Here is a 27,984-nt window from a genome sequence, read left to right on the forward strand (position 1 = left end):
AATTTTCAAGGCGAAGTGTCCGGACTGAAACGCAACCTCTCACAGAGCTATCCGACATGCCCGCATTTTGCGGCAGATCTCGCAAGGCCACGCAAGTTAACGCACATTTATCGCACGACTTGGCGGCGCTGACCGAAAGGGCAAGTCGCCTATAAGCTTAGCTAGCGACTGTTTATTTTCGTATCTTTCCAGATGAGCTTGATTTGCTTGTTTGAGTGCTCGCATGAAGTTGACTACACTGATCTAAAATGGATATTGCAAGTTTATTTAAAATCTTGTTTGTGAAGAGAATGTTAGATTAAATGACAAAACTTTTCTCTCCAGTTTCAAGTGCAAACTGTCAAACAGTAAAGGTTGATCTTTGTGTCCGTAAGAACGGTAACGATGTAACCGTGTGCCGAAACACTACGATCACCTCGGGAAGCGAAGTGCAATCAAACAGGTTTGAAAATATTAGGGCTAATTTCTTAGCCCTATAAAAACTGTTATGCAAACCCGAAGGTTTCCATGAACATACAGACAATCGGAAACCACCAGACCCCATCACAAACAGAACTCTACAAACCACAGGTGTTGACTTTAAAGGCCAACAACCCGGGTGCAGAGTCCGTTGTGAAAGGAGCGGTAGCCTCCCCTGTCACAATCGCCCCCGTTTGAAATGAATTTCGTCCCGAAGTTCCGAACCGGGAGACCACTGTCCATCCCAAGTTCGCAGAATGGGAACAGCACGATAATGTTCAGTGGTCATATTATGCCATTACCTGAACATATCATGCCGAGTCCCATCCCTGCTCGCAAGCGCCAGATGTAACCGTGTGCCGAAACACTACGATCACCTCGGGAAGCGAAGTGCAATCAAACAGGATTGAAAATGTTAGGGCAAATTTCTTAGCCCTATAAAAACTGTTATGCAAACCCGAAGGTTTCCATGAACATACAGACAATCGGAAACCACCAGGCCCCATCACAAACAGAACTCTACAAACCACAGGTGTTGACTTTAAAGGCCAACAACCCGGGTGCAGAGTCCGTTGTGAAAGGAGCGGTAGCCTCCCCTGTCACAACAGTAACAATCGACCGTGAATGCTTAACAATAGTATACGATGAACTTCAACTTTATTATGGTGAAGATGTAGAAAAATGAAGAATACAACAGAAATTGAAGAATACAACAGAACATGAAAATAACACTAGAAGCCCCGTGGTATTATTTAAGATGGTTGTTTTTAGGCAGCTCCTTCTCAAAATGACTTACTATGTCGTCCTTCACAGCCCCAACAATCACGTGATCCTTCTGCTTCTCTTTGGAGTCAGTATTCATCCTCTCCTTTTCGGTCTCAGAAGATACTGTGTTCATCCTCTCCTCTGTAGAGTATGTGTTCATCGTATCATTCTATGTCGATAATGTGTTCATCCTACCTCCCCTTCTTCTCCTCAGTAGAGACTGTAATCATCCCCCTTCTCAGTCGATACTGTGTTTAACATGTCCTCCTTCTAAGCGTCAACAGTCACGCTGTCCTTCTCTTTTTGAGTAGAGTCTGTGTTGAACCTCCCCTTGTCCTTTACATCAGAGTCTGTAATTATCCCCCTTCTCATTCTCAGTAGATACTGTGTTCATCCTGTGTTCCTCCAAGCCGCGTCAACAGTCACGTTGTCCTGCTCAGTTCATTAGAGTCTGTATTGAAACCCCTTCTTTTTCTCAGTAGATACTGTGTTCATCATGTCCTCGTCTTAGGCGTTAACAGTCACTTTGTCCCTCTCAGTTCAATAGAGTCTGGATTGAAACCCCTTCTCCTTCTCAGTAGATACTGTGTTCATCCTGTCCTTCTAGGCATAAACAGTCACATTGTCCTTCTCATTCTCCATCTTCCACGTCTCTTTCTCCTTCTCAATGGAGTCTGCCTTCTCCTTCTCCTTCTCCTTCTCCTCCTTCTTTTGACAGTCTCCGTTCAAAAAAAACATGCGTTGCTTTTCCTCCACGCCTTTCTGTGATCGCCGGTTGATCCATTCCTTGAGGCGAAAGCCTGCTACGAAAAGAATGGACTCGACCAAGATGAAGCACCCGAAGAGAAGCGGGTAGATGGCGATCTCACCCAGCTGTTCTTTCGGGTAGCTCAGGGCCAGCAGCGTCATGCACAGCGGAAAGTTCTGGACAGCCGTTTCCATGGAGACCGTGCGTCTTTGGGGTGACTCCATTCTGACGATCCTATTGAACAAAGTATAATAAAAGGAAAAAGATATCACCCACAAAAAATTAAACATTGAAAAGAAACAGGCTAAGTTTAATTTATTTCTTAAAATAATCTGATATGCGTCTTCTCTCTCTCTCTCTCTCTCTCTCTCTCTCTCTCTCTCTCTCTCTCTCTCTCTCTCTCTCTCTCTCTCTCTCTCTCTCTCTCTCTCTCTCTCTCTCTCTACTCTATAATTCTTAACTCATGCCAAATGAACTTACATTTTTCATTTAAGCAATGTATTGTATGTAAATGCACGTGTGGAGTACGCCCGGAAGATGCTGAACACTTTTTGTTACAGTGTCCAAAATTTAAAGAACATAGAACCATTTTATTCAATAGTCTGCCAAATATTTTCTGTTGTACAAGATTACGTTATGTCAACTGATCGCTTCGGCTGATATTATATTAACAGTGACTGCAATAGATGTAGCAAAGCATTCTCTCTCTCTCTCTCTCTCTCTCTCTCTCTCTCTCTCTCTCTCTCTCTCTCTCTCTCTCTCTCTCTCTCTCTCTCTCTCTCTCTGTTAGGAAACGCTACCGTTGCTGAGCTTTGGTTCAGTTTTGTGTGTTGCATGTAGTTGACTTATTTGTACTTTGTGGGAAAGTACCGATATTATATTTTGTAAACACAATATTTATGCTTGGACGAGAATGCAGGTGAACTTTCTGGTCCTGTCAAAACAAGTCGTTTACCACGCTGTTTGTAGTGTGAGTTCGTGGCGTTGGTTCGGATTAAGTGCGTCGGCGCTTTTGATGTACGTCACAGAGAACGTCACTGTTCTAGTCCATAGACGGTTCGTATATAATGTAGTTGTATCATGTTCGGTCTGGAATATTCTCGAGATTGAGTATTTACTATATATGCCAGCGCGATTTGAATGTTAAAAAAGCTTCTATTTGAGTTCTGCTACGATGTGCAGTTGTATGTATGGAATGCTAAATAAATCCTCGAACTCAATTTGACGAGTTGTTTTCTGCTGCTGCGAAGACGGGCGACGTAGAATAAAAGAACACAACTATACGACATTTGAGAACTTGTGGCAATCTCAAGTGTCGTGTAACAATTGGGGGCCAAAGCCGAGATCTACGTTTAACGCCAAGGGTTTTCCAGCAACAAGGACCAGTGTCAAGACAGTCACAGGAGGTAGCCATCAATCGGGTGTATCCTGAGAGATCAGTATTGAGACTACGGAACCGTGGATTCGGTGTGACTGGTGAAGAGTTTGGTAATCGCCGCAGCTCGGTACGGTGAGCGACGCCGGAGTGTATCGGGATTACAGAGGTTAGCTGCCGTTTGGACGAGACGGACTTCGTCGCGGAGCTAGTGCATTAATACTACGAAATACGACTGGGGTACGTCGTGTACGTATCGTGAGCAGTGTGCGCCGTCACGTTAGACGAGGAGGGTGGCAGCCTGCGTCTGCGAAGGTGAACAGCGACGAGAGAAGCATCGGAGGTGCAGTAGAGACTGTGTTCTTTTAGAAGACTACATTCGTCTACGTTCGTGGCTGTGAAAGAATACAGACGAACGCACCGGAAAAGACCAGAATGGCTGAGTTCTGGGCAAAAGGAGTTGAACTGGGACTGAAAGGCAAGCAGCTGACGGAGTTCGTCGAGTCCCAGACACGACTGCTAGCGCAGCGTGAAGAAAGACAAGCGCAGCGTGAGCGTGAAGAAAGAGAAAGACAAGCGCAGCGTGAGCGTGAAGAAAGAGAAAGAGAAGCACAGCGTGAAGAAAGGCAAATTGAGCTGAAACGCTTAGAGCTCCAGATAGAAATGGAGACGAAGCGCTTAGAGCTTCAGACAGAAATGGTGCGTGTTCAAAATGAGCACGAGGCACCACGCCAAAGAGATAACCAGCAGCAAATGTTACACAGGGCACCGAAACTTCCAGCATTCGCTGACGGGAAGGACCAGATCGACTGCTACCTTGCAAGATTCGAGAGGTTCGCTGAGAGTGCTAGATGGCAGCGCGACGACTGGGCGATTCTACTCAGCGCACATTTGACTGGGGCAGCACTTGAGGTCTACGCTAGACTCTCAAACGATGACGCCAGAGACTATGATGTACTGAAGGAAGCTCTGTTGCGTTGCTACAACTTCACTGAAAGGGGCTACCGTCAACGCTTCCGCGAATGCCAGCCATTGTCTGGAGAGACACTGAGCTAGTTTGTGGAGCGCCTGTCGTCATACCTGCAGAAGTGGGTGGAGTTATCAGGTGAAGAGCAGTCATACGAGAGTCTGCGGGACTTGATCGTGAAGGAGCAGTTCCTTAATGCCTGCCCGAAGGACCTGGCGACCCGCTTGGAAGAGCAAAAACTGCGGGGTTTGAAGGACATTACTGATGCTGCTGAGCGTTATCTCATTGCTCATGGAAGGACCCTGGGGACGTCAAAGTCAACGAAACCTTTCCAGAAGAGCGGAAACCAGGCAAACCAACCTGCCAAGGGACAAACGGAGTCCGCACCATCATCCAATGAAAGGCAGAACATAACGTGTTTCCATTGCAATGCCAAGGGCCACCGAGTCGCCAACTGTCCCCAAAAGAAAAATAACGGACATGTCAATGACAAAGCGCAAGAACATCGACGGAGATATTACGACAACAAGAGGCAAACGAGTGGCTCGAACCAACAAGTATGTGCGAGCAGCGTCATACTCCCAAGGGCTGCCGAGCAAGTGGATACACCATCGGACGTGGAAGAATGTCTATCTGATGGCCAGCTTCTACTCGCCAATGGCAAGTCAATCTCTGTCGTCGCCAGCGCAGCTGTGTCAGTGTCGAACATGCCCGTGTCGAAGGGATTTGTTGAGAAGCAGGAAGTGACTGTTCTCAGAGATTCGGGCTGCAATGGGGTCATCGTCAAAGAGGATCTGGTGCCGACAGAGAAGTTCACTGGTGACTTTAAGTGGACGCTCATGGCTGACAGCAAATGCGTGAAGGCACCAGTGGTAAAAATCCAGATCGATACTCCATACTTCACCGGAGAAGTTGAGGCCGTCTGCCTGAAGAAGCCCTTGTACGATCTATTAATTGGGAACATTGGGGGTGCGAGACGTCCTGATGACCCTGATTTCGAATGGAGAATGGGCTCAGCTCAGCCTGCTGCTGAGGAGGAAGACCCACTGCCATTCGCGAGTGAAGATATCAGCGAACTGTTACGAGATGACAGAGCAACTGTGCATCGCCGCGACCAGCCGCAGGTTGTAAGCGCTGTGACGACCAGAGCCCAGGCGAAGAAGGACAAAACAACTACGCCACTCAGGGTCACCAACAGTTCTGCAACTGCTGTCGTGGACAGGGATCGGCTGATTCAGCTACAGGAAGCTGATTCGACCTTAACAAAGTACAGGAGTCGTCCTGTCAAGGAGATGACTAAGGGCGAAGGCACTGTGCAATTTGAAGTGAAGGCCAAGATTCTGTACAGAGTGTTCCAGCACGCGAGAGTCAACGGTGGGAAGCCATTACGTCAAGTTCTGGTGCCTCAACCACTTAGGCGCCAGGTGATGGAGGTGGCCCACGACTCTATTATGGGAGGTCACCTGGGGGTCAAGAAGACATCGGACAGAATCCAGGCTGCGTTTTACTGGCCAGGACTGCATGCAGTTGTGACTCGATTCTGCCGATCGTGCGATATTTGCCAGAAAACCATACCTCGAGGAAGGGTCCCGAAAGTGCCGTTGCAGAAGATGCCTTTGATCGACCGACCTTTCAAGAGGGTGGCCATTGACCTCATCGGCGAGATCAAACCGCCAAGTGAAGAGGGTCATCGTTGGGTACTGACCCTGGTAGACTATGCAACCAGGTACCCAGAAGCCGTGCCTCTGAAGAAAATTGACACCGAGACTGTTGCCGAGGCACTTGTGGACATTTTCAGCAGAATTGGGGTTCCTGAAGAGATCCTCACAGACCTGGGGACACAGTTTGTCTCTGAATGCATGGAAGAGGTCAACAGGCTGCTGAGCATTCGTCACTTGACTACGACACCCTATCACCCGATGTGCAATGGGCTGGTAGAAAAATTCAATGCGACGCTGAAGTCCACGCTGAAGAAACTATGCAGTGAGCAGCCAAGGCAGTGGCATCGCTACATCAATGCCTTGCTGTTTGCATACAGGGAGGTGCCACAAGAGTCCACTGGATTCTCCCCGTTCGAGCTGATGTACGGGCGGACCGTGAGAGGCCCGATGCAAATACTAAAGGAATTGTGGACGAAAGATGTGGACACACCTGAAGTGAAGAACAGTTACCAGTACGTGTTTGAGTTGCGAGAGAAACTGGAGGAGACTCTCGAGATTGCTAGAGAAAACTTGAGAAAGTCTCAGGATAGTGGAAAGCACTACTACGACCGCAAAGCCGTAAACAGGAAGTTTACACCAGGTAACAAAGTGCTGATACTGCTCCCCACTGATCACAACAAACTACTGATGCAGTGGAAAGGCCCATACGAGGTTGAGGCCGTGGTAGGGATCAACGACTACAAGGTGAATGTCGGCAAGAAGTCCAAGATCTACCACGCTAACCTCCTGAAACTGTATGTGGAGAGACCTCCGGAAGCAGTACAGGTCGCAGCAAGTGTGGAAGAACCAGCCGAACTAGACGAGTTCGACGGTGAGGAACTACTGGAGTTGGGAGACCTCCACAAGAAAGAGGGAGTGGATGACGTCAAGCTAGGACCTGACCTGACAGAAGATCAGCAGAAGGAGCTGCATGATTTTATGGGCGACTTCACCCATAGGTTATGTGATGTTCCAGGCTCTACGTCCTTGGTCGAACATGAAGTCCACCTCACATCGGACGTTCCTGTTCGGTCAAAACCATACCCTATCCCGTTTCAGGCTCGGGAATCCTTGAAGAAGGACATCGACAACATGTTGAAGATGGGGGTCATCCGTGAATCATCATCCCCTTACTCATCTCCCGTTGTTGTTGTCACGAAGAAAGACGGCACAAACAGGGTATGCATTGACTTCAGGAAAGTCAATAAGATCACCGTGTTTGACCCTGAACCAATGCCGACGGCAACTGATCTATTCCGACAGTTAACTGGCAGTAAGATCTTCTCAAAGATCGATCTCAGCAAGGGATATTGGCAGATTCCTGTGCGCGAAGAGGACATACCAAAGACCGCCTTTGCAACTCCAGACGGAACGTATGAGTGCCTGCGGATGCCTTTTGGCATGGTGAACGGTGGTGCTACCCTTACGAGGGGAATGCGAAAAATGCTCAAAGGAATGAAGAATGTTGTGTACTACTGGGATGATCTGCTAGTCCACACGGAGACCTTTGCGGAGCATCTGGAGACTTTGAGGGAACTGTTTTCCCGCCTGACAAAAGCCAATCTGACCGTGAGACCCAGCAAGTGCATTTTGGGGACCGACAACGTTGGCTTCATAGGTCATTCACTGAAGGAAGGTCAAAAGGGGCGTTTGTTGGAAAACGTCACCAAGATCCTCAATGCGCCACGTCCTGAAACCAAGAAGCAGGTGCGATCCTTCCTTGGATTGGCTGGGTACTACAGAGAGTTCATTCCAAACTTCGCCGCCATAACGGCACCTTTGTCGGACATGACCCGAAAAGGATGCCCCAACCGAATACTCTGGGGACCAGCTCAGGAGAAGGCATACCAGACCGTGCGCGACCTGATGTCACGAGACCCGGTGCTACGCCTTCCTGATACTGCCAAAGAGTTCATCTTGCGTACAGACGCATCGGACGAAGGGATCGGCGCCATGCTGATGCAAGAGCATGGAGGTAAACCGTTTCCGGTCAGCTATGCCAGCAAGAAGCTGTCAGGAGCCGAGAAGAACTACTCGACCATGGAGAAAGAGTGTTTAGCCATCGTGTGGGGAATCAAGAAATTTGAACTCTACCTCCAAGGGGTGAAATTCGTGCTTCAGACTGATCACAAACCCCTCACCTACCTGAACTCTGCGAAGTTTGTGAATAATCGTATCATGAGGTGGGTGATGTACTTGCAGAACTTTGATATGCGAGTGGAATCGATCAAGGGTTCAGACAATGTTGGAGCAGATTTTCTCAGCCGAGTATGTGAGTAAAACTGTGTTCATTCTCCAACAAACTAATGTACATACCTGGATTTCAATCTGTTATGTATACATAATATGTGTACAGGTAGCGTTTCAATGGTTGAAAGAAATTGGGTAAATTTCTTCTGGTGTTGGGGGTAATGTTAGGAAACGCTACCGTTGCTGAGCTTTGGTTCAGTTTTGTGTGTTGCATGTAGTTGACTTATTTGTACTTTGTGGGAAAGTACCGATATTATATTTTGTAAACACAATATTTATGCTTGGACGAGAATGCAGGTGAACTTTCTGGTCCTGTCAAAACAAGTCGTTTACCACGCTGTTTGTAGTGTGAGTTCGTGGCGTTCGTTCGGATTAAGTGCGTCGGCGCTTTTGATGTACGTCACAGAGAACGTCACTGTTCTAGTCCATAGACGGTTCGTATATAATGTAGTTGTATCATGTTCGGTCTGGAATATTCTCGAGATTGAGTATTTACTATATATGCCAGCGCGATATGAATGTTAAAAAAGCTTCTATTTGAGTTCTGCTACGATGTGCAGTTGTATGTATGGAATGCTAAATAAATCCTCGAACTCAATTTGACGAGTTGTTTTCTGCTGCTGCGAAGACGGGCGACGTAGAATAAAAGAACACAACTATACGACATTTGAGAACTTGTGGCAATCTCAAGTGTCGTGTAACAGTCTCTCTCTGTCTATCTCTGTCTCTCTCACTCTCTCTCTCTTACTCTCTCTCTCTCTCTCTCTCTCTCTCTCTCTCTCTCTCTCTCTCTCTCTCTCTCTCTCTCTCTCTCTCTCTCTCTCTCTCTCTCAGCAAGAAGTCATGTCCGTAAGATGTTACATAAATGTAGAAAATCAAAAGATGTTATTGATAAAAATCTATATATTGCATTGCTAGGCGTGAATATAAATACCTGATTGTTAGGAAAAAGAAAAGCAACAACGCTGGTCTAATCGCTGACTTGAGCAACTCAGTAAAATCGCAGAAACTATTTTGGGAAACTATGAAGAAACTTTCACGGAGAAAAACGCAGCCGCGTCATAACATTACTTTAGATGATTGGTTCCATCATTTTAAGAATGTATTAGAGAAGGACACACATGTAGCTATAGTGGACGTCGTTGATGGTGCTGTGGATGAAAATGCTGATGTTAATGATGAAGGAAATGATAAGGATGTTGTTGAACATGTATTAGATAGACCGATTTCGAAAGAAGAGGTCACTCTTGCAATTAGAAAGCTAAAGAACGGAAAGTCTGCTGGTCTGGATGGGCTGATTGGTGAGTTGTTCAAGCATTCGGGTTTGTTTGTTTGTTTGCTTAACGCCCAGCCGACCACGAAGGGCCATATCAGGGCGGTAGCATTCGGGTGAGGCTGTGGTGATGTTTTTGGTAAGGTTGTTTAATGTCTTGTTTGATAGTGGTTTTTACCCGGACAACTGGAAGGAATCAATAATCTTGCCTCTGTTTAAGAAAGGTCAGATAAATGACACCAATAACTACAGGGGAATATCCCTGTGTGATGTCAGCAGTAAATTATATAGCTCCATAATTAATAACAGATTGCAGGAATGGATTAGCATAAATGATATTACTGGTGAACATCAAGCTGGATTTAAAAAAGATCATTCAACGGTTGACCATATCTTTACACTTTGTTCTTTCTTTGTTTGTTTACTTAACGCCCAGCCGACCACGAAGGGCCATATCAGGGCGGTGCTGCTTTGACATATAACGTGCGCCACACACAAGACAGAAGTCGCAGCACAGGCTTCATGTCTCACCCAGTCACATTATTCTGACACCGGACCAACCAGTCCTAGCACTAACCCCATAATGCCAGACGCCAAGCGGAGCAGCCACTAGATTGCCAATTTTAAAGTCTTAGGTATGACCCGGCCGGGGTTCGAGCCCACGACCTCCCGATCACGAGGCGGACGCCTTACCACTAGGCCAACCGTGCCGGTATCTTTACACTCCTGGCGGCCATTCAGAAACAGTTTACAAATAACAGAAAATTGTATGTAGCATTTGTTGATTTTGAGAAGGCATTCGATTCGATTTCTAGGAAACTTCTGTGGCCTGTACTTATGAAAAACGGTATTAGAGGAAAATTGCATCTTTGTGTGAAAAGCATGTATTTGGATGTGAAAGCTAAAATAAGATGTGGCGCTAAATTTACTGATGTAATCAATTGTACATATGGGGTAAAACAAGGCGATGTATGTAGCCCTGTGTTGTTTTCGTTATTCATTAATGAATTAGCTTTGGAAGTAATGGAAAATGGAAAATGGAAAACATGGTGTGACATTTGATTTTGTTGAATTGTTCATATTGCTTTTTGCTGATGACATTGTATTGCTCTCCACAACTGCTGTTGGCCTGCAAAGACAGCTGAATAATTTGTACAATGCAGCTTCTCGATTGGAGTTGAAAGTTAATATGAACAAAACTAATATTATTGTTTTCCGTAAAGGAGGATATTTAGCTAGTTGTGAAAAATGGAATTATGGTGCAGATTTGTTGTTGTTGCTTATAAGTATCTAGGAATATTTTTTTCCACGAGACTCAGTTTTAATGTTTCCTGTCAAGATTTGGTGAGTAGGGGTAAACGGGCAGTGTTTGGTATACTTCGTGTGTTGCACAAGTTAGAGAGTAGTTCTTACAAATTGTTTACGAAATTGTTTGATTCTCAAGTTCAACCGATTGTGCAATTATGGTGCTGAGATTTGGGCTTTCCAAAAAGGTACGAAATAGAAAAACTGCACTTGTTCGCCATGAAACGATTCCTATATGTAGACATGAGAACACCAAACGACCTTGTGTATGGTGAATTGGGAAGATTCCCAATATATCTAAACTCATATGTAAAGTGCATTACATATTGGCTAAAATTAACAAAAATGGAAAATTCTAAGATTCCATGTAAAGCATACAAAGTTCTCTATAATTTAGATTGTAATGGCAAGATTACATGGGCGACGGATGTTCGAAAGTGTTTGTTCTCTCATGGGTTTGCAGATGTATGGTACAACCAAGGGGTGGACAGTTTTGGTGGATTTTTGAAATGTTTTAGACAACGATTGATAGATTGCAGATGGCAAGACTGGAACGACCATATGCAAAGCAGTGATCGATTTTCTACATACAGATTGTTTAAGACCAGAAGCAGTACTGAAGCGTATATAGATATGGAAATGAACAGCTATGTGAAAAGTGCATTAACTAAATTGAGGTTCGGTGTATCGGATCTTGCTGTACACAGATGTAGGTATAGTGTACAGTACGGAGTGAGGAAGATTTGTTGTGTTGTCTGTGTAAATTGGCTGAAGAAAATGAAATACACTTTATGTTTTGCTGTCCTACACTACGTGACCTAAGAGTATTATTGATAAAGCCAAAATATTATAATCATCCATGTATGTACCGATATACTTTGCTTATATCTACTGGAAATGTCAGTCAAATATCCAAATTAGCACAATACATTTATCAGGGAATGAAAAGATTAATCACTGTGACATGATTTATGATGTATTACTGCTTGATGTGTACACATTTGGGTCATTTATGAAACACAATGTTTTACTATGATTATGTTGTATATGGGCGCATACCCTTCAGAAGGTGCTCTGGCCTAAAACTGAATAAACTTTCGTATTCGTATTCGTATTCTCTCTCTCTCTCTTTCTTTTTATTTGTATAAAATATTATGAAATATTTTGAAAGAAAAGGGTTGAAGTTATCCCTTGTTCGCCATGTCTTGTTATCAGAATGTGTATTGATTATTAGTTTTAGAACGTGTCCATAAGCAGTCTGCTTGTTAACGTTCTTAATGTTGTTACTGTTTATAACGTGTATACAAGAAATTATTAAAAACACGCTTAAACCAAATTTATGATATGTTCTTACTTTCATTTTATTATAATCATGTAGCAGTAGTTTTCTTTACTTGCTTATTCTTTAGCAATTTTAGATTAGTCCCTCTTTAGGGCGAGGGCCAGATGTAAAAAAGCAGATCACTGCTTACTCTATTACCCTCGTTAAATAAAGAATTGTTCTTGTTCTTGTTCTTGTTCAACGAAATTGCATGAGGCTATCTCCGAGTTTACTGACCAAGCAAAGACATATCCCAGTACATAGGCCACAGTAGGCAGGAGAATGACGGCCACGTAGATTCTCCAGGTGACGAAGAACATACGAGGGTAGAGAGCGAACATCAAAGCCTCCGTCAGCACAATACTCAATGCTGCACACACGCTGCCGACCTGAAGCAAGAACATCTGATAATAATAATAATAATAATAATAATAATAATAATAATAATTGTCACAAAGATGTGGGTATGATATTTGTGATGTGAAACACGTCGTGATTTTAACCTCCCTAAATATTGAATTGCGATGCGTAGGGGACAGGAGAAGCGTTATCACGGGTTTCGTGGGTTGCACGAGGAAATAGCTTTAGCTTGACATGAGTTGTGTTTACAAGTTTGAGAAATAGAGCTGGTTATGAACTAGAAAGATTACAGCGCCTAAGATTTTCAACCAGGAAGGTTGTCAGCGTGTGTCGGTCTTGTTCGGGGAACAAGCACTCTTTCAAGAGACGGGTCTCTTAAGGAGTTTCCATGAGGAGTTTTCCATGGCGTGTACGAGGGACGGACCTTACACGGGAGAATGCGGAGCGATGGTGGAGGAAGAGACCACATCGGCGCAGACATGGCTAGACGGGGGAGTGGTGCTACTCACTAATGGCGGAAGAGTGTTCCTCGGGGAGGAACGTGTGAAATATGCATAATAGCATTTACAAGGAGAGTGTGTTTCTGGGAAATCATCATCTACATAGATTCAGCGGCACAAGGATGTGTAAATGACGACATGCAGTGAGCCGTGATACGAACTCGTGAGTGTCTGTCAACACCTTAACTTGTGCGCTAATCTATTTGTGAGATAATTATTTATACCATGTATTCAATCACATGTTTGAGTAATTGCTATAAGATTGTGTGAACTGTGTGTTCGAGAGGTTGATTGTTATTGATGTATTGAAGTGAAGAATTGTGCTGTAATTTGTGAGGAATTAATAAGTCTGTATCCTCCCAAATTCTGTGTTTGAAGTGTGTAGTGCGAAGAGTGAAGAGTCAGTTTAATTATATAGGGCAGAACACGAATACATAACAGTAACTCCTTTATTCGCACCATAATCCACTTCATGACAATAATAATAATGATAATAATAATAATAATAATAATAATAATAAGGGTATTTATAGGGCGCAAATCCAAAAATTGTCTAAGCGCCTGATGTCAGCATCTCTTGACACACTATATATAGAAATAATGCAAACGTATGGAATCTCTGTGAATATTAGCGTCTATTTTACATAAGAGATTTCTTCCACTGCATTCAATTATACGAATTTATGTATTGAATTGATGTATTGAAGTGAAGAATTGTGCTGTAATTTGTGAGGAATTAATAAGTCTGTATCCTCCCAAATTCTGTGATTGAAGTGTGGAGTGCGAAGAGTGAAGAGTCAGTTTAATTATATAGGGCAGAACACGAATACATAACAGTAACTCCTTTATTCGCACCATAATCCACTTCATGACAATAATAATAATGATAATAATAATAATAATAATAATAATAATAATAATAATAATAGTAAGGGTATTTATAGGGCGCAAATCCAAAAATTGTCTAAGCGCCTGATGTCAGCATCTCTTGACACGCTATATATAGAAATAATGCAAACGTATGGAATCTCTGTGAATATTAGCGTCTATTTTACATAAGAGATTTCTTCCACTGCATTCAATTATACGAATTTATGAAGACCGTTGCTGGTTTAGGCATCCTCTATTTGAGCAGAATGCCGATGGGCAATATGTCCCTTCATATTACACACATTTATAACGACTGCTGACAGTTTAGGTCTTCTCCATCTCCGCAGGATACCGGCGTATAATATCCCCTGATATTACACTACTTTATGACGAACGCTGCCAGTTAAGGCCTCCTCCATTTGAGCAGGATGCCAGCGGATAATATCTCTTTATATTGCACACCTTTATAACGACTGCTGCCAGTTTAGGTCTCCTCCATCTCAGCAGGATGCCGGCGGGTAATATCCTCTTATATTACACACCTTTATAACGACTGCTGCCAGTTTAGATCTCCTCCACCTCCATCTCAGCAGGATGCCGGCGGGTAATATCCTCTTGTATTACACACCTTTATAACGACTGCTGCCAGTTTAGGTCTCCTCCATCCAAGCAGGATCCAGCGGGTAATATCGCTTTATGTTACACACCGTCATGAAGACTGCTGACATTTAGTGCCGCCTACCTTTGAGCGGGATACCTGCGGGTAATATCCCCTCATATTAACACCTTTATAACGACTGCTGCCAGTTTAGGTCTCCTCCATCTCGGCAAGATGCCAGTGAGTAATATCCCTTTGTATCACATACCTTAATGAGGACTGCTGCCAGTTTAGGTCTCTTCCATCTCAGCAGGATGCCAGCGGCAGCAGGGAAGACAACCAGGGCAAAAGCCTCGGCGATGTTCCTGTAGGGAATGGCGGCTGTGGTGGCTGACCAGCTTCCCCCGTAGATCCACAGGTTGAGGGGCAGCATGCCGGCGGCCAGGGCTGTGTTGATGGTGGTCATGCTCACACTGAAATGATTAAGCAGAATTTGCCTTGTGTTTGCAGACCCTCTGGCCAAACGCTGGCTAACAATTCACGTTAAACCATTCTCAAAAAAACAAATTAATATTTTCAGAATCATAACTTCTTATCACAATCGTCGTCATGTTCGTTATCTGTCCCGCAGTTGTCGTTGTCGTCATCATTACCTGAGAGGCACATCACCATCCACCCAGTAGGTGAAGATGTTGGACGTGGAGCCTCCGGGGCAACAACTCATCACCAGCATCCCCAAGGCTTGCAGGGGCGGTAACTGAAGCGCGTGACCCGCGCCGAACGCCAATAGGGGGAGCAGAACAAACTGGGCCACGGCACCGATGACGATTCCGAACGGGCGACGTAAATGTGCAAACAAATCTTTGACGTCAATTTGGCAGCCGACGGAAAACATGATGACGAGGAGCACAAGCATGAGCACGATTTTTGCGGCCACCTGAAAGAAGCACTTTCAAACACATCATTTATGACACGTTTTCTGAAGGTTGTCACCTTAGAATTATATGGGACTTTTACGCTGCACTCAGTGTACTGTAATTCAGGCGTTTCTGCAACGCTCTATTACTCCAAAATGCTACCTAACTATAATAATTCCTTGATATAATGTAACTCCAACTCTAAAACGTTCTGAATGAGTTTTTCTTCGATTGTTTTTTGTTTTTGCTTTTTTTGTTTATTGCTAAAGGGGAGGACGAACATGATGATCACCATGATTATCATGATGATGATGCCACTGACAAACAGCGGTGGGTAGTACTTACCTGCAAAGGACTACTCCCGGAGTTCTCAGGTGATGTCGCATTAAAACTGTTGGAAACATTCCCGAAGTCAACTGTGTAGTTTGCGATGTTAAACTGCTGTCCTTTCGAACTGTTTCTTTCTTTCCAGTCCATTTTCTGTTCAGCAACAAAGAAAAGAAACGTCCAATAAAAAAAGAAAGCAGGAAGAGCTAAACAAACGCTGATAATGCTGACACACAATAATTATTGAGTATCTGGTCTGATTTGCTGAGTTACTCTGGCCTTATTGCTTCCTTCTTCTTGCTCTCTCCCTCTCCTTCTCTTGCGCCTGCAAGATTTTTCACGATATGTTGTGCTCTATAATTGATAAACACGCACCACTACGTCAGCATAGAGTGAAACATCCCCAGCTCCCCCCCTTGGTTAACCTCAGACATTATCGAGGCAATGGCGATGCGTGATTATTTTAAAGAGTGCAACATGAAAACAGAGTATCTACAAAAAAATAAAGTGTTGGACACAGTGAGACAGGCAAAGGCAGAATATTTTAATAAACTAATTTCTGAAAAAAAAGGATACAGCTACAATCTGGCGAGCAGTGAATGAAATTCTTGATAAATCTAGGAAGGGATCAACCAATTCTCATTCACAAATATCTCCAAATGATTTCAACAAACACTTCATTTCGCTAGCAGACAACCTAAAATCTTGTCTCAAGCAAAATGATTCCCTTGATACGGATGATTGTTTTGAAAAATTAAAAACATTCTGTGGACAAAAGTTGACTCAAACTGACACATTTTCTATTTCTCCAATCTCAGTGCACGAGGTATGAAAACTGGTAGAACAAATGGCGAATAAGAAGTCAATGGGTCCAGACAAGATTCCAGTCAAGTTGCTAAAACTTGCTTTACCTTACATTGTCGATTCCCTAACTTATGTTTATAACCTAAGCATACAACAAAATGTGTTCCCTTCTATTTTAAAGTGTGCAAAGGTATTACCACTTCCAAAAAATAAGGATCTTACAGACCCAAACAACTTTAGACCTATTTCCCTCTTACCTGTTCTATCTAAACCCTTAGAAAAGCACATACAAAAACACCTACTGGCATATATGAAATAAATGAATCTGTTTCATTCTTTTCAGTCTGGATTCCGCTCGAAGCATTCCTGCCACACCGCCTTAAGCTCCTTATGCGAGACTTGGCTGTCAGCAATAAACAAAGCAGAAATAACGGGAGCGTTGTTTCTGGACTTTAAGAAAGCCTTTGACCTAGTAGATCACTCACTTCTACTGACAAAATTAAAGTGCTATATAAAAGACGACTCCGCCTGTGCCTTTTTTGAATCGTATCTTTCAAAACGGAAACAGTATGTATCCATTAACTGTAAAACTTCGTCAAACGAAATGTCAGGAGTGGTGTCCCTCAAGGGTCTGTATTAGGACCTATCTTGTTCTGTATTTATATAAATGACTTACCCCTGCATGTGTCCGATGAAAAAGTTAGATGTGAGTTCTTCACGGATGACTCTTCACACCAGTCAAAAATCTTTGGAATCCGTCAACTCTTCTCTTCAAACAAGTGTGGATGAAATCACTGAGTGGTGCGTTTCTAATGCAATGATCATTCATCCGATTAAAACAAAGAGTATGGTGATAACCACGAGACAAAAACACCAGTTAAGTCCTTTACTATTACAACTGTCAGTTGGTTCAACTCAAGTGCAGCAAGTTAGGGAACATAGACTATTAGGTGTTACCATTGATCAAGAGTTGAAATGGCAAACTCATTTGAGTAATATTTGCAAAGTAGTATCAAAGAATTTGTACCTGTTATCAAAATTAAGGCATTACGCCGATTCTGAAGCACTCAAAATGTTCTATTACGCCCACATAATGCCTCATATCAACTTCGCTTCGACACTTTGGGATAACTGCAGTGATGTTCATTTAAAAAGACTTAATTCCCTGCATCGCCGAGCTGCAACACTTATTCTGCATGATTTGAATAGGTCCACGGATGATAAACTAAAGCTCCTGAATTTCCTCCCCTTGAAACATCAGTTGACGTTAAACAAGGCTGTGTTCATGTATAAAATTCTAAATGACGACTGTCCTAAATATTTGCAATCACATTTCAAACATGCCACAAAAAGATATGGGTCCCAAAAAATTATCCCTCCTATACCTCGCATAGACCTCTACAAATCGAGCTTAGCCTTCTCGGGAGCTTTTCTCTGGAACTCCTTCCCCCAACAGATAAGAAACGCAACTTCAGTGAAAATGTTTAAGAGACAGTCACGTTCACACATCATTCGTGAAGGAAATGTCTTGTTCGATTGTTATTTTGTTGAACATTTTGTACTAGTGTTAACGGATGTGTTGCTAATTTGAGCAACTTAATTCTCAAAATGAAAGGTTTAACTATGTCAAAGTAATTTTGTAATTTTGTAGTTTTCCTTATATAATTCCTTAAATGCACATTGTGTTGCAATCCATACAATGTATTTCTGTATCTTATATGATTGAATTTTTATTTTTTATGTCCGTCTGTCTTTATGTGTTGTATAAAGGACAGGTTGGAAGAATAGGCTTTGCCTAAAACCTTTATCCTTTTGTAATAAAGTTCTGAGTCTCTCTCTCTCTCTCTCTCTCTCTCTCTCTCTCTCTCTCTCTCTCTCTCTCTCTCTCTCTCTCTCTCTCTCTCTCTCTCTCTCTCTCTCTTTTATTCATGTTGATATCCTTGAAAACTGTAACGTTCTCAATAGTTTTACCCGATAGCTTACCATGTAATGTGTCACAGGTATTCTTGCACTAAATGAAAACTGAAACTTGAGACACGGGCGCAGTTTATTTGTAAGGTACTTACCACACACAATGGGAAGAGTCTGGCTGAAATGTGTGTAACATGAACATTAAATACGCTAACACATTTCTCCTCGGAAATGTGTGTGGCTGTACAAGCTTCTGTGTCTGGGTTTGGATTTGGGTTTTTATTTCATTTTTGGTGTGGTATCCCCATTTTTACATCTTTTTTCTTGTTTATTTGTCTGTTTACAATTAACTGTTTTGGCTCAGTCAGTCAAGTACTCAAATACTAGTAGAAACATTAATTATACATACCGATTCCTTTTCTTGGAGGCGAAATACAGCTCCTATCTATCTTTAGACAAAACTAGAAGCGAATTAAACTCCCTAGTCTTGATTTACTTGAGTATTGTTCATATTCAAATGTACACACACATACGCAAACCTCAACACTGAATTTGGCCGTCACAAAACCTTAGTAAACTATAACCTCGAAGAACACCTGTTACACACGGTCAGTCCAAAAACACGGCAGAAAACTCGCTGTCAAAGTTTAATGTCCTTTGGACACAGACGTAGAAGCGATAGCGCACAACTTCAATGATGTTAGTTACTGGTGTTGATAAGATACGTGTATTTGTTAAAACTCGTTGGCTATGCGGAAATGTATGAATACACGGGTACTTATATGTAGACGACGCGAGAGTTAATGTCAGAAAGTGTCGATGGGTGGGTGAGCGTTGGTGACTATTAACCGCATTATGTTTGAGGATCGCTTGCTGTCGCTTGGCAACGAGGTGGGGGCAATGTTTTCAGAACACTCCACCATTTCATTTGTTTCACCTTTTTACCCCGTCGCGATATAACCTTCGTGGTTGAAAACGACGTTAAACACCAAATAAAATAAAGTAAAGTAAACCTTTTTACCTTTGTTTTTTGTTACCACCTGTCATGTGCGAACATCCCAGTGTCCTCAACATGTCAGGTGAACAATATAAATATGAATGATCATGTTGATCAGTAATTATTTAATGCAATTAATGATAAATACAAGGAGAAAATGCAAATTTTATGAAATGTACAACACTAATATATCGTCCACAAATACATTATGGTTTGTTCTTTATAAATTGCCAATGAATGAAACAAAATAACGACACACTATTCAAGTATGGACAACTATTCCCCTCGAGTGCAGTAACTGTTTGACATACAATCATGAATTGACATGGTTAATTAAAACAAATTGTATCATTAAAAATTGATTAAAAAAAATTCTCCTTTATACTTCGAAGAAATAAATGAATGAAAACAGAACAACCCTATGAAAACCTATTGCACAAAACTGTTCATTTTGCTTGTCACAAAAGAGACCCCCCCCCCCCCCTTCCACCTGCATTTGTTCCATTGTATGTGGATACATTGTTGCAGATCTATGATGCCTGCATACACAAAATGAAAGTTATGTCTGAACAGAAACAGCTTATTGATGGTGGCTAGCAGCCCGTAGAGTTTATCTTTTAAATTGTTCTGCATTGTCATAAGAGACTGCCAGCTGCAGTTACAAAAACATTATATTGCTGTGTGGAGTGACAGCTGCCCAATTATTGTTTTCTTGCATACGGGAACGCAGAAGAAGTTTTCCTGCATAACGATGATGATTTTCTTTTACTTTAACTTTTTCTTTTGCAAAATACTAAAACGTCTCAACCCTAATTCACAATTAAACATTACATTTAAATCAATAGGCCTACCATATCTATACTTACTTGTACACATGTTTGCTATCAACAAAATATGATTGATCAGTTTGTTTGTTGGGGTATGCATTCGTGGTAAATGACCAAACAATACATCATGTTCTGTTAATATAACAATTTAAGTCTTTACTTCTTCTTCTTGTCGTTCGCTGTTAGATCGTCAGTCCAGACTGCAGGGCGAAACGTGCTGTCCTCTCCAAGTCCTCTCTGGGGCCGTATAGCTTCTTTTGTAGCGCTGTCTCCTCTGGCCAGATAGTGTCCCTCAGAGCACTGTGGTATGGACAAGCCTGCAGGATGTGCTCTGCTGTCTGATTCTTGCCACACGGACATAAGGGGGAGGGAACTAGCTTCAGCTTTGTGGCCATATGATGGTATTTCTTTTTTCTATTTTTTTTGTGTCTGTTTACAATAAACTGTTTTGGCCTAGTCAGTCAAGTACTCACATTATAGTAGAAACATTAATTATACATACTGTTTCCTGTTTCCTTATCACTAGAAACGAATAAAACTCCCTAGTCTTGATTTACTTGAGTATTGTAAATATTCAAATGCACACTCACATACTGTCATACACAATCCCCAACACTGAATTTGGCCGTCACAAAATCTTGGTAAACTGCAACCTTGAAGAAAACCTTTTACACACGGTCAGTCCAAAAACACGGTAGAAAAAAACCCTGTCAAAGTTTACTTGACCATTAGACACAGACGTAGAAGCGATAGCGCACAACTTAAATGATTTAAGTTACAGGTGTTGATATGAGATACGTGTATTTGTTAAAACTTGTTGACTATGCAGAACTGTATGAATACACGGGTACTTATAAGTCCTGAAACAATGTAGGCGAGGCGAGAGGTAATGAGGGAAAGTGTGTGTCAGTGTAGGTGTGTGTGTGTGCGTGAGTACGTGCGCGCGCGCCCGTACCGCGTGTGTGTGTGTGTGTGTGTGAGTGTTTTCAGAACACGTCATCCGTTATTTTTTTGTTTTTCACCTTTTCTCTTTTTATTTTTAACCACCTGTCATTTGCGAACATCTCAGTGCCATCAACATGGTTAATGGCACTTTACATTATTTGTTAATTAAACAATAAATGATCACGAGGTGGAAATAATAATAATAATTCTGACAGCTGTGCTCCCCGCGCTTAACATATTAACTAAGAAGTGCTACTGCTGCTACATTTCTATTTCTGTCCCCAGTACAAGTGACTATTTGGGACATGATTTGTTGATACGATCAAGTCTATGAATTAAAAAACAACAACACTATTTGAACATCAATTACATATATACATTCTAGCTGATGATATGTATTGTTTAACGCCCTCACTGTAAAACCATTAAGGGCATGTTCCCGGTTTGACCCCGACTTGAGATGGTAAAAAAAATGAGACAAAAAAAATAGAAAATAAAAAGGGCCACCACAAGGTTGATTGGTTGATGGTTGTCGCGCTCAAGCTCCCGGTCAACGAGGCAACCGAGCCAGAGGTCGTTTCAAGTAGCGTCATGGAGATGGTTTGGAGCTCCAGCTGGATGACGTCGAATCGATATAGCGCACAACTTCAATGCTTTTAGTTACCGGTTCTCGATAAGATACGTGCATGTGTTTTAAACTCGTTGGCTATGCAGAAATGTATGAATACACGGGTAGCGATGCGAGAGTTAATGTCAGAAAGTGTGGGTGGATGGGGGACTTGTTTGTGTGTGTGTGTGTGTGTGTGTGTGTGTGTGTGTGTGTGTGTGTGTGAGTTTTTATGTGTGTGTGTGTGTGTGTGTGTGTGTGTGTGTGTGTGTGTGTGTGTGTGTGTGTGTATGTGTGTGTGTGTGTGTGTGTTGTCTGTGTGGTTTGACGGCGATTCACAATGACTGTGACCATCAACCGCATTATGTTTGAGGATCGCTTGCTGTCGCCTGGCAACAAGGTGGGGGGGGGGGGGGGGGCTATGTTTTCTGAACACTTCATCATTTTTTGTTTCACCTTTTCACCTTTTTTTGTTACCACCCGTTATTTGTGAACATTCCAGTGCCATCAACATGTTTAATGGTCACTTTAAAATATTTGTTAAACACAATAAATGATCACGAGGTTTGAAAGTAGTAATGACAGATGTGCTCCCCGCGCTTTACATATTAACTATGAATTTAAAAAACAAACAATATTTGAACATCCTTCTGTTGCAGACAGAGCGACGGCCATGTTGATGGAGTGACGTCATGCTGACGATGACGACGTGTGACGTACAGTCGTACCGCAGCGCGGTGTCGGCGCTGGCTATGCAGCACCTGATGTTGACAGCAGCTATGGTGGTGTTGTTCGTCTGCACCAAATCATACGTCAACCAGCTGCGACGTCAACACGCCAGGTATTTGTTTTATACATGTTTAATGATGTACGATACCGATACATGCACAGCCTAGCGGTGACCTGACGATTAACGTTCAAATGCTGATAGTGATATGTTAAAATCACCGAGACAAACTTTGTTGTCGAAATTCTTTGTCACTTCCTCGGGAGCCATGTAGAAGAAGTGACAGAATATTGACGTGACACCATTATTCACGTTATGACGTCTCTTCGGACATTGTTTGGTTTTTGACGACAGAGATTTCACTTTAAAAGAGAGGGTAAAAAATAGATCAATATCGTTTGTCTTTAAAGCGTCCTTCTCGGGAAAAAAATCTCGGCTCACCATCTCAGATTTAGGTAGGCGTTTACATGAAAAAGGTAATTCAATCCTTCCACTTTGAAATATATATATACCAAACTTCGACAGTCTGTGTTCTCTCATTTTAGAGTGGAACTTTTCTGTGTGAACAAATTTGTTAAGTGGACACAAGTGGCAATCTGTGAATTAATTCCCCACAAAAATTCTCATTCTCCACATTAAGGAGTCAGGGTGTTGATTTTTGTTATGTTTCCAAGCGGAGGGAAGTTCTTATTCCATGTAAAAGCCTGGCCAAATCTGAGATGGTGGGTGAACTGTGTCCACCGGAAGGACTGTGTCTTTAATACAAAACAGTATAGTATAATACAATACAGCACAGTGGAATACAGTGTGAAGTGTTCAACTTTTGAACACTCTGTTTGTAACCGGTTGTGAACACTGTGTGACGTACTATATATTTCTACTAGCAAAGGTGGCAGACGTTGTTACGATATTCAGTGTTTACAATGTTTGCTACTTTTGCTAGTATAAATACATAGTATCTCATACAGTGTTCGCAATCGGTTACAAAAAGTGTGTTCAAAAGTGGTGTAGTACTATACAAAATTGAATACGGAAAGAAGGGTGTCTGTTGTCTAGTCTTTTGTGCAGACTACACTTCTCATCCCACGTTTTTCATCCGCTCAACAGTATGTTTTGTCTATGTTCATTATCTGACATGCAGGACTAGACAATGTTATCGCCGGAAAGCAGCTACTTCTGTCTGTGGCAACGTACAGATGCAAGGCCCCCAAAAAATGTTGTTACCGATGACAACGCGAAACAAATTAGGTTTTGTTTGTTTATTTTGTTTTTGTTTTGTTTTTATTGTACGGAAGTTCGTTTGTTTCGGGTTTGTTTGTGTGTGGGTTTTTTAATTTACACAGGCTCAAAAGATGTTATCGGAAATGCAGTGTTTTCCTCAAACGCTGTTCCTAAGAAGAGCAATTTTTTGGGACGAGTGTTCCAGAATAGCTCCAAAAGATGCTATCAGAAAGCAGAGTTTTGCATTCACGGCGTACATGCCCTATTCCTCTGGATTCCTGGGGGAACATAGCACTGTGCAACGGCGAACACACGAAGAAACATTAAAGGAAAAGTCCAAGGTTTAGGGTCACTTTTGATATGTTGACCCTCTTAATTCATCAACCACAAATGCGTGTGTAAAAATGAACACAGAAATCCAAAAAGTATACTTTGACTCGTTTTTGGTTGTTCTGAATCGTTCCATCGCGCGCGCAGTCTTGGCTCATGACCTTGTGCACATACGTGTGCTACGTCACGAGCCTTGAACAACAAACATGGCCGGCTCAAGCAGTGAGGAAGACAAGTGGAATACGGACCGGTTTTCAGCCAGCCTGAGGTTTTTAGCGTGCCCGTTTGAGCCTCTTCGTCGTCAAAATGCTGGCGAGGCCACAAGGAACTGCTTGAAACAGAGCCAGCATAAGCGGCAATACGAAATGGTATGTGATTCTCTTTGTTGTGATGTTGACACACTAGTCCGTAGTCGCTACCTCTTGCATGCTAGATCGAAGTCAGGTGTGTTTTTCACAGATCAGTTGATGTTCTTCCACAGATCTGTAAGCATGTAAAGATTATGGATTTATGCTATTATTTTAGGCATCTGGTGTTGTTTATTTTCCTATCTTTAATCAAGGATTTCGTCCTTGAACTGCCCAGTTTAGAATAAATGCTTCCACGGTGATGTTCACACGCGACTATCCTTATTTTCTCTTGGAATTCTGAGTAATTATTCAGTCACACAACGAAACATGTAGACAGCAAGTTAACATTGCGCAAAGCCTGTTTCTTGCGGACAAAACTGTAATTATCCTGGTATTTTTATTTGCGACAGTAAGACACTACATGACATCGACACCACTAAACAGTGAAACTTTTTTGAAATGGCGGTGGGCTGCTTTCATGTGCTAATACTAATAGTGATCCTGACATTTTTCTTGCGAAACGGTCAAAGGGAAGTAATAAATGAATTTAGTTTTTTTTAAACGAGCACACGTGATTTCCGATCTCAAACTAGATCTGAAATCATAAGATTTTCTGAGCAGTGGCGAAACGCTGATGGCGTGATATCGCAAGCCGTTTTGGAAGCAAATAAGCACTGTCAGTGTCAGACAAGCAGTTCAAACTTTTTGATTATTGATTTTTAGGAGGACGCAATATCAGACAGTCACACTACAAAAAGACAATGCGTTAGTGCATAGATCGGTATTCTCAAACGTCACGAACAGACAGTACGTTGCTACTATATATTTTACTGTATTAACAAAACCTCACAGTCCCATTAAAAATGTGTGGTGTGTGCCGAAAAGCAACCATATGAGATTCAGTCAGTGGGACCCTGAATCTACCTGGGGTAAAATCGGGTTATTGACTCTCATTGCATGAATTTTTAAACTGAATATATACATGTACTACTGTTCGTGTTGTTTTTGTGATCCACTGCAATTTCTGTGTATACGTTAGAATCTCAAGGTATTATTTGAATGGGGCATACAGATGATGTATTTTGCCATGATCACAGAGTGATACGTGTATTTTGCTTTTCAGGTGTCAGTGCAGAAACTCCAAGAGGGAACGAAATTCAAATATCTGGAAAACCTGGATGAGGAGATGGACAGCCTAACAGCACATCCTCCTATGTTTGCTCGGACATCTACTACCTTCAAACTGCATACTATGCGTACACACAGGAATATGGACGACTCAACATTGATCAAAATGGGTAAGTAACACAACACAAACAAATGATTTCCATTATGATAGATTTATTCATCTGAAAGTAAAATTGACAACAGAGTGTACAATTTGTTTTCAAATACGAAAATATCACATTGGGTTAAAAAAAAACTAAAAAAACCCATCATATATCATAATCATTAAAACTATTCTTTATTTCTAAACGCATACATATCAGCATAGTTTATTCATGTAGACATCCTCATTTCGGTTCCCAGTCTATCTGAAATCAAGGTAAGATATGCCAGAAAGAATAGCGATCACACAGTGCTTCAGCATGAATGTGAAAACCTGCTCTACGTCACATAGACACAGCGTGTCTAATGATTCTATCCACCCTCTCCAAACAAATACGTACACGTTTTCTCTGGTACGAATGTCTTAAAAGCTCAAACTAAGCTGCTGTTTTATTCTGTCTTGCTTTGCAGGAAATACAGGCACGTCGCTTACCCATAACAGGCAGCTGGTGCGCTAGCGAGTGGGGTTTCTCGGCAGAAGCATCAGAGTACCATTACCAACCTGTGCAGTCAAAACAATCAGAGATACTTTTCCAAACGGATGAAGAGTGGGGTTCAAACTCCCTGAGCTACAGAAGGCTGAAATATACTTTTACAAATCGTGTGACTGTGTTGAACTAGTATCTTTGGTTGAACAGATTCCTGCATGGTTTGAAGATGATACTGAGTTGTCACGTGGTCCGGTACATGGTTCACATTCTGCAACATTTTGTTCCAGACTTTTTCCACTGTTGGTGTACTCCAGCATCAGGTAGTCAGTCCATGAGCCGGTCAGCATAGCTTGTGTCCAGTATTGTCCGTTTGCCTGTTGCCTGAAACATGGTTTTTGGGAAGTAACTAACGATCTCTGCACACATTTTAACATGTGAATAAGAACAGAAAAGTTTGTCAAAAGTATACATAGTTTAATTTACATTTACTTCAAGACCAGACTTTCTTCTCGTTCATTATTTCTTCATAAAGATTCTGGAAATTAACAAAATGTTTCCCCCTATCAAGGCCTCCTAACTTTTTTTTAAATGCAGGTCGGTTTGTTGTCATCTGTGCATTACTACCTCTTGCCACCCGTGCGGTCATTGCCACCAGGTATCTCAACAATCAAACCGTCTATACAGGCTTAAAGGCACATCCTTTTTCAAAAACAGGATTGCTCACTACACAGATCTGCGAAGACTTTTACATAGAAAAAAAATCTCTTGACTTGAACATATACCAGGAATAAACATCCTGACTGGTTTTTGGAGCTGGATTTTTTAGGGAATGTTTTACACGTGTGGCGTTTAAGAAATTAATTCATAAAATTCTACATTCGCAAAGAGAGTACCCATACAGAGTGTTCAGTTCTGGTATTTTTCAAAACGGAAGGATGGCCATATCCCATGTAAAAGCCTGGTAAGATTTGAGATTTTGAACCCAATCGTTTACACGGGAAGGGCTGTCCATTTAGGAGGAGGCATCCATGCCTGGGTGAGAAATACACTGATAACACAGAAAAAGCACGAGTTTAACCTGCATATTCACAAAACTGGTTCATTGGCCCGGCAAAGGGAACACATGTTAGTTATGTTAAGAGAACATCACGAAGACCTAATTATTAAATTAAAGCCTTTCTGCACGAATGTACATCTTCTATGAATTATATTCTAAAAGTAAAAAGCCATATGTCTAATTCATTCCACACACAAAATCCAGCTCCAAGAAGCAGTGAGGCTGTTGATTATTGGTATGTGTTCAAGTCGACAGATGATTTTACCTGTGTAAACTGAGCCTTGGCAGATCTGATATAGTGAGCAAAGACCTGCATTTTTTTAAACGTGTTCAGAGGCCTTGAAATGGTTAAACATTTTGTTTATTTCAAGTAGTCTTTATGAAGAAAAAAATAACAATAAGGAAGGCAAATGGGTTGAAATGCAAATTAGATTCCTTTTGACGAACTTTTTATGTTCTTCTTCACGTGTTACATTATGCGTACGTTGATCGCAAGATATTTTCGAAAAAATTCATAGATAAGCCAATCTGCAAACGGACAAAAATTCACAATATTTATGAAGCCAATAAATTTGACTCAAGAACAAAGCTTATGTGTTTGAGGTGATGTGCATGGGTATGAATGATGAATGTTGAATGAGTCCGTCAAAGATACCCTCCATGTCGCCTCACAGTGGAACCTACCATTAAAATTATACCACCTTAAATTACCT

At 42.0% G+C, this 27,984-nt stretch overlaps 3 protein-coding genes across 4 annotated transcripts in view; 2 read left to right on the forward strand and 1 right to left on the reverse strand.

Moving 5' to 3' along the window:
• Positions 1 to 1,077: 1,077 nt before the first annotated feature.
• On the reverse strand, positions 1,078 to 19,300 carry LOC138968734 (ileal sodium/bile acid cotransporter-like). Of its 2 annotated transcripts, none has more exons than XM_070341369.1 (6): positions 18,860 to 19,300; positions 15,754 to 15,888; positions 15,145 to 15,428; positions 14,760 to 14,964; positions 12,401 to 12,552; positions 1,078 to 2,206 (listed from the first exon to the last, which is right to left on the reverse strand). In XM_070341369.1, the coding sequence occupies exons 2-6, from the start codon at positions 15,883 to 15,885 to the stop codon at positions 1,828 to 1,830; spliced, it is 1,152 nt and encodes a 383-aa protein (XP_070197470.1). In that variant the 5' UTR covers positions 15,886 to 15,888; positions 18,860 to 19,300; the 3' UTR covers positions 1,078 to 1,827. The 2 variants fall into 2 exon arrangements, with proteins under 2 accessions (XP_070197470.1, XP_070197476.1); XM_070341375.1 differs by lacking the exon at positions 18,860 to 19,300 and adding an exon at positions 17,216 to 18,451.
• A 3,140-nt stretch (positions 19,301 to 22,440) lies between these two features.
• Positions 22,441 to 27,984, forward strand: part of LOC138968755 (uncharacterized) — a 63,017-nt gene continuing 57,473 nt past the window's right edge. Inside the window, exon 1 of the mRNA XM_070341400.1 lies at positions 22,441 to 22,667. Within this exon, the coding sequence (XP_070197501.1) occupies positions 22,519 to 22,667 (149 nt within the window). The 5' untranslated portion in view covers positions 22,441 to 22,518. The remainder of the gene's footprint in view (positions 22,668 to 27,984) is intronic.
• Positions 24,102 to 27,866, forward strand: LOC138968747 (uncharacterized). The gene is made up of 3 exons (XM_070341388.1): positions 24,102 to 24,472; positions 25,578 to 25,752; positions 26,195 to 27,866. The coding sequence occupies exons 1-3, from the start codon at positions 24,311 to 24,313 to the stop codon at positions 26,239 to 26,241; spliced, it is 384 nt and encodes a 127-aa protein (XP_070197489.1). The 5' UTR covers positions 24,102 to 24,310; the 3' UTR covers positions 26,242 to 27,866.

Source organism: Littorina saxatilis, linkage group LG1 (assembly GCF_037325665.1).
Source record: "Littorina saxatilis isolate snail1 linkage group LG1, US_GU_Lsax_2.0, whole genome shotgun sequence".
NCBI lineage: Eukaryota > Metazoa > Mollusca > Gastropoda > Littorinimorpha > Littorinidae > Littorina > Littorina saxatilis.